Raw genomic sequence first — 7430 nt, 5'->3', positions numbered from 1 at the left:
GTTTACTGTCCTAGACTTGGATTGTGATGTCCAAAAATTGTTGTAGTACAGATGTTAGATTTGGGATTACATTCTCTTTTCTTTCACACATAATTCTCCTGAATTAAATCACAATTTTTTTTATACAATCCACATTTTTCAAAAAATTTGGGCCAAATTCTGTTTCTATAGAATTGATTTGCTAATCTCTAATTACACAACAAAGTCTCACTTTATTTCCCCCCCCCTATGTTTTTCATTACCAATATTGATCACAACATGTATATAGTGTTAAGGGTTTCTCTGACTTCCACCATTCGAACAAGAGTGCGTATATAATTGACAGCCAAGTTCCCGATCCAGATCATGTGTGCACAACATTATTTCAGCTCTGTGTTTGACTGAAGTCCTGCAGGGGACAAACTATTTCAAAGCCACATGAGAATAGATAAAGAAAAATGAATACATTTGTGTCTGAGCCAACGAAACATTTATAAAACCTTAGCATTCATCCATGTATTCTAAGGGAGTTGAGATTGGTGATAGAATTGCTGATATTGTAACTTTATTTATGAAGACTATGTGTACTGGGGGCAATAAAGACCAGAAGGGTATGTACTGGAAGAAGAGGAGACTACACAGAACTGTGTTAGGCCATATTCTTTATTTATTGTTTTATTAATAAACCTCTGGATAGAATTTGGAAAGTAAAGGGTTATTTTCTTGTAAATATTCAAAACTCAACTTGTATGTAAAATATTCCAAAAAGACCTTGATAGGCTCAAGCCTGGACATGAAGTTGGCAGATAGAATTTAAAGGGGTTGGCCAAAGATTGATCAAGGGATAATGTGTCCCTTGTGTGAATGAAGCAGTGGTCACGCATACATACTGATGCTCCATTTTAAATGCAGGAGATAACCGAGTTCTGTATTTCACTATCTTTGGCAGTCCCATAGACTTTCAGTGGTGAGGCATTGTGCAAGCTTGACTGCTGCTTCATGATCGATGGGAGCCCCAGCAGTCCACACCTCCACAATCAGACAATTATCACTTATGCTGTGGATAAGTGAAAAGCTTCAATCTTAACACAATCCCTTTGATGTATGAAAACAAAATATCAATACTCAATGTCAATCAGCAACTGCAAATGCAACCATGATCTTAGGGAATATGAAGGAGAGATATAAAACTGGAATCCAAATAAATGTACTCCTTTCAAAAACTTTACAAAGGACGAAAGAGTTTTGTTTAACTTTTCTTCGGAAGAAACAGAACAACTTGAGAAAAGTTAAATTTTTTAAATCTCTTTTTTTAAACCTAAGTAACTATACTGCTTTAAAAGACCACAATCAAGAGGTCCTCAAGTAAGTGAAATGTTCATCTTTGGTAGATCAGGTGTATCGTTTCGAGCATCTTAACACATATGAAAACACCAGTCACAAAAATGTACTGAATGGCAATACAGAATTTAAGATGTTTTCAGACTAACCCATGAAAATTTCATGCAAAACAAATCCTAGATAAGATTATGATTTGCATCTCCAGTGTCCCCGAGGTGAACACTCAATGTAAATAATGTAAGCCAGTGCAGGTTAAATTTAGTACAGCATCTGCTTCCAACCAGCTCTATTAATTTCAGAAGCCAACACCAAGCTTAAAGCCCCATCGTGTTATCAGGATACACTGAGAAGCTGAACCAAGAAAGAAGAAAGGACAATGGAGTCTACTCTCAATATTGTCTTCTCCTCTTTTCTCTTTGTTGAATTTTTACTAGGAATAAAAATGAATGCCTTTATTGTCATTGCAATTGGCATTGAGTGGAAGAAACACAGACAACTGCAATCTAGTGACCAGATTTTGATGTGCTTGGCTCTTTCCAGGTTGTCCTTGCTGTTGATGACATTGGCTACCAACTTCTTGCTCACTGTCTTCCCTCATCTACAGTTCCACACAAATGAATTTGGCATGGTGATGCGCTTATTTTTTAGTAACACCAGCATCTGGTTCGGTACTTTGCTCTCAGTATTTTATTGCATGAAAATCTCTACTTACAATCATTCCTTATTCATGTCCGTGAAGACCAGGATCTCCAAGTTTGTTCCTTGGTTAATTGTCGGATCTCTCTTGGCCTCACTGGCTTCTAGTCTTCCTATAGGTTGGTGTGTCTTCACACAGAACAGTTTGGTTTCATCCAACATTACCTTGCTTGCAAATGTTCTGAATTTCAGCAACCTATTCCTCATCTATAATATTGGCTCCTCTCTACCACTTGTCCTGTGTTGTGTTTCGGTTGTCCTTCTTATGAAGTACCTCTGGGAACACACTAGGAAAATGAAAGAAAGTGGAACTTTCCACAACCCAACATTAGAATCTCATTTCAGAGTTTTACGAAGTATGGCTTTTTTTTTCTTCTTATATGTCTCCTACTATATCATTGTTAATTTGACAACCACTGGAGTAGTCAGACATGACAGTCCTTGGATTATTTTATGCTCAATCTTTACTTCTGCTATACCAGTTCTTCATTCTGCTGTCTTAATCTTCAGCAACTCAAAACTACGACGTGCATTTCAGAGTCTTTTCTGTCTTCCCAACAACCTTTTAACTCAAGGTTGATAGAGAGCAGTTTTGGTAACTTTATGTTTCATTCCTGGTCTGTAGGTAAAATGTGAAAAAAACCTTGTAAAATCATAAAATTCTAAGTTTTGCTGATTTAACAAAGCAGCAGTACGTGAACATTAAGTGACTCTTCAATCAGGCTACCATCCAAAATCTTGGTTAAGAAGGATCTTCTAAAGGGATGAACTTCTCAAAAAACAGAACCAGTGTGCATAAGATATAAGCAGAAAAGTAACTCAAAGTTCCTTGGCTTAATGTAAAATCTATAAGACAGTTACCTTAATATTTGGTTCCACTTCTAGTACTGGCTGTTCTCACATGGAGAAGAGCTTTTGAAGCCCTTTAAGACTCCAAGGTCCTGTTCTGCGCACAACCTGTGCTTCCCCTTTGGCTATATATGCATTTGTACATGTCTTCTTAACATGGAGATCTGCTGATCCTTAGCTGGTCTTTAAATATTCTAATGGCATTCTGTAATGGTAACCAATTATGCCCTTCCCTCAAGCACTTTCTTTCCTTTTTATATAAAAAAGAGAATATTTTTTTTGATAACACGGTGAATATTTAGTGGTTAAAGTATTTTCCTTAGGAAAGCACTATGATTCTAGGTTGGCTAGGATGTGAAAGTCAGTCAATCAACAGTCAGTCAAAAGATATTAAACTCTGTAATAAATCTTAAAATGCCTATTTCTACACTTATCAGATGCTACTTTGACCATTTACGTGTCTTTTCACAGTTTATAACTGGTCAGAATCTCTGTACTCACTGAAAAATGGCTAGAAAATTAAATGGGTATCCCAGTTCCTATTTTTTAATTTGCTTGTAAAATAGGAAATTTTAACTTTTTATGATATACTGCACACATTTATTTCTTATACCAATGCAGTACCCTGTGTCTAAAAATGGTTTGTCCCAGATTAGTCCTGTTTAGGGCATTCATAGGCTAACTGAACAGGAATAAACATGATGTCAGTCATATGACCAACTAACATGTCACTTGACCCTTGGCATTCAACTGACACCATTCAGATATTTAACTGGTAAATCGTTTTTTGAGGAGCATAATTTAAAGAGTACTATTGCTTGTAGCAGAAAGTTACTGGGTTTCTCTTGAGCGTGGTGTCTGATTGTTGAGATGTGCAACCATTTTATTAATTACCTATAGGTATGCGATATTATGTATCACCTAAGCACAGGCAGCCACATTATGGATCACCCAGAGGCAATCAGTCATTCTATACATCACCTAGAGACAGACATCCATGTTATGCATCACATAAAAACAGGCAGCTATGTTATACATCATATAGAGAGAGGCACCATGCTATGCATCATCTAGAGACATGCAGCCATGTTATGCATCACCTTGAGACAGGCAGCCATGTTATACATTGCCTATAGACAGACAGCTATGTTATATATCAGCTAGAGACAGGCAGACATTTTAATAATCACCTAGAGACAGACAGCCATGTTATACAAAAACTAGTGACAGGAGCATTGTTGTATGTCATCTAGAGACAGACAGCTGTGTTATGCATCACATAAAGACAGACAGTCATGTTATAAATCAACTAAAGACATGCAGCCATGGTATACATCACCTAGAGACAGTCAACTATGTTATTCATTGCCTAGAGATAGACAGCTATGTTATACAGTCGTGGCCAAAAGTTTTGAGAATTACATAAATATTGGAAATTGGAAAAGTTGCTGCTTAAGTTTTTATAATAGCAATTTGCATATACTCCAGAATGTTATGAAGAGTGATCAGATGAATTGCATAGTCCTTCTTTGCCATGAAAATTAACTTAATCACAAAAAAACCTTTCCATTGCATTTCATTGCTGTCATTAAAGGACCTGCTGAGATCATTTCAGTAATTGTCTTGTTAACTCAGGTGAGAATGTTGACGAGCACAAGGCTGGAGATCATTATGTCAGGCTGATTGGGTTAAAATGGAAGACTTGACATGTTAAAAGGAGGGTGATGCTTGAAATCATTGTTCTTCCATTGTTAACCATGGTGACCAGCAAAGAAATGTGTGCAGCCATCATTGCGTTGCATAAAAATGGCTTCACAGGCAAGGATATTGTGGCTACTAAGATTGCACCTCAATCAACAATTTATAGGATCATCAAGAACTTCAAGGAAAGAGGTTCAATTCTTGTTAAGAAGGCTTCAGGGCGTCCAAGAAAGTCCAGCAAGCGCCAGGATCGTCTCCTAAAGAGGATTCAGCTGCGGGATCGGAGTGCCACCAGTGCAGAGCTTGCTCAGGAATGGCAGCAGGCAGGTGTGAGCGCATCTGCACGCACAGTGAGGCGAAGACTTTTGGAAGATGGCCTGGTGTCAAGAAGGCCAGCAAAGAAGCCACTTCTCTCCAAAAAAAACATCAGGGACAGATTGATCTTCTACAGAAAGTATGGTGAATGGACTGCTGAGGACTGGGGCAAAGTCATATTCTCAGATGAAGCCTCTTTCCGATTGTTTGGGGTATCTGGAAAAAGGCTTGTCCGGAAAAGAAAAGGTGAGCGCTACCATCAGTCCTGTGTCATGCCAACAGTAAAGCATCCTGAGACCATTCATGTGTGGGGTTGCTTCTCATCCAAGGGAGTGGGCTCACTCACAATTTTGCCCAAAAACACAGCCATGAATAAAGAATGGTACCAAAACACCCTCCAACAGCAACTTCTTCCAACAATCCAACTACAGTTTAGTGAAGAACAATGCATTTTCCAGCACGATGGAGCACCGTGCCATAAGGCAAAAGTGATAACTAAGTGGCTCGGGGACCAAAACGTTGACATTTTGGGTCCATGGCCTGGAAACTCCCCAGATCCTAATCCCATTGAGAACTTGTGTTCAATCCTCAAGAGGCGGGTGGACAAACAAAAACCCACTAATTCTGATAAACTCCAAGAAGTGATTATGAAAGAATGGGTTGCTATCAGTCAGGAATTGGCCCAGAAGTTGATTGAGAGCAAACAACTGAAACAAAGATCTAAAAGCAGTTTAGCAGCAAACTTTGTGAAAACCAATATTTTTGCCATTCTCAAAACTTTTGGCCACGACTGTACATCAGGTAGAGACAGACAGACAAGTTAAAGATCACCCAAGGACAGGCAGCCATGTTATACATCAACTAGAGATATTCAGCAATTATTTTCATCACCAAAAGATATTCAGTCATGTTATACATCACCTAGAGATATGAAGTCATATTATACATCATCCGGATTTTATAACTATGTTATTTATCACCTAGAGACAGGTAGACATTTTATGCATCACCTACAGACATGCTGCCTTGTTATACATCACTTAGAAACAGGAAGCCTTGTTATACATTGCCTACGGAAAGGCATCCATATTATAAATGACCTAAAAACAAGCAGCAATGTTGAGTATCACCTAGAGATGTGCAAGAGTGTGTTATATATCACCTAGAGAGTCAATCTTCTTATACATCACCTAGAGCATGCACTCATTTGATGCACCACCTAATGAAGTACAATAATGTTATATGTTACTTAAAAATATGCTACCATGGTCATTACATGGTCTAATGTGAATGCTGGCACCGGTTAATCCACTGTGTACTGTAAATGCTGCCACTAGTCAGTTCACAGTGTAGTGTAAACGCTGAAGCCAGTTATTTCACAGTCTAGTGTCAATGCTGCAGCTGGTCAGTCCTCAGTCTATTGTCAATGCTGGTGTTGGCCAGTCCACAGTATACCAATGCTCAGTCTACAGTCGAGTATAAACACGGTGGTTAGTGCAGAGTCTGGAGTGATTGGGTGTGCTTAGAGGTGTGGCTCAAGAAAAAAATTGCTGCAGCACACAACACATGCTGCCAAATGTGTCCCTCTTTCGATAATGTGCGATACCTGCCCATATTTCTGCAGTATGAAGTAAGCAAATGTGTACTAACCTTTAGGTGAGGATAGGAGGTACTAGGAGAGTGAAAAGCAGTTAGCTTTGTAATAGAGGGCTCAGCTCCATTGAAGACATCATCAGGGTAAGATGTCTTACTACCATCACCTCTCTGTTCATATGGACGATGGCTGAGTGCCATGTTGGGTGCAGGTCGATTTGGAGCCAGCCAAACTGTTTGACGACTCTCAGTGACTGTTAGTTTCTTTATTTTTGTATGTATCTTTTATTATAGTTTTTGTTTAGTAAACTCTTTATCAACCTAAGTTGTGTTAAGTCTATTTTTTCTTGAATGTCTGATCCCACGATAATACATGGTACCAGAAGTGGGGTTTGGGCAAAAAATACCTGGGCATCCATTAGACAAGGGAAGGGTGACAGTTTGATTTGTCACATGGGATCTCTACAAGTGGCGAATATATATCTCTAGAGATCATTGACACAGTCTGATAGTCTGCAGGAACTTGGGCAGTTGAATGTCTACCCATTGTAGATATTGGAGTTCATCTAAGAGCTGATAAGCAAGAGTGCCCAGATCTTTAGGGAAAATCATGAAAAAAGATCTGTGCATTAACATTTTTAGTGCCCTAGTTCAGTAGGGACTGGGAAAATGGAAATATTCATGGAGTTAAAGAGTTAGTGAAAATAAGCATTTAGGAAAAAGTGTATTTACTCTTAACTGTGGTTCCCTTTAACCCTTTTGCTACCAGCGCCATGCATGTACGGCACTGGAGTGATGGGCAAACATGGCACCCACTCACACATGCAGCAAGCGTCTTGACCAGTGGGTGTCTGCTGTTTCAAACAACAGAGACCCCCGGCTAATTACCGCCACCGGCCTTTAGATGTCGTCATCAAGTGAGATTACCGAATCTAAACGGTGAAAAACCTGGAAGC

At 38.9% G+C, this 7430-nt stretch overlaps 1 protein-coding gene across 1 annotated transcript; it reads left to right on the top strand.

Moving 5' to 3' along the window:
- Nucleotides 1-1762: 1762 nt before the first annotated feature.
- On the top strand, nt 1763-2596 carry LOC120998946 (taste receptor type 2 member 40-like). The gene has a single exon (XM_040429823.1). The coding sequence runs from the start codon at nt 1763-1765 to the stop codon at nt 2594-2596; it is 834 nt and encodes a 277-aa protein (XP_040285757.1).
- Nucleotides 2597-7430: the final 4834 nt, after the last annotated feature.

The sequence above is a fragment of the Bufo bufo genome, chromosome 4, assembly GCF_905171765.1.
Source record: "Bufo bufo chromosome 4, aBufBuf1.1, whole genome shotgun sequence".
In the NCBI taxonomy this organism is placed as follows: Eukaryota; Metazoa; Chordata; class Amphibia; order Anura; family Bufonidae; genus Bufo; species Bufo bufo.
This window is presented reverse-complemented; position numbering and strand designations above follow the sequence as displayed.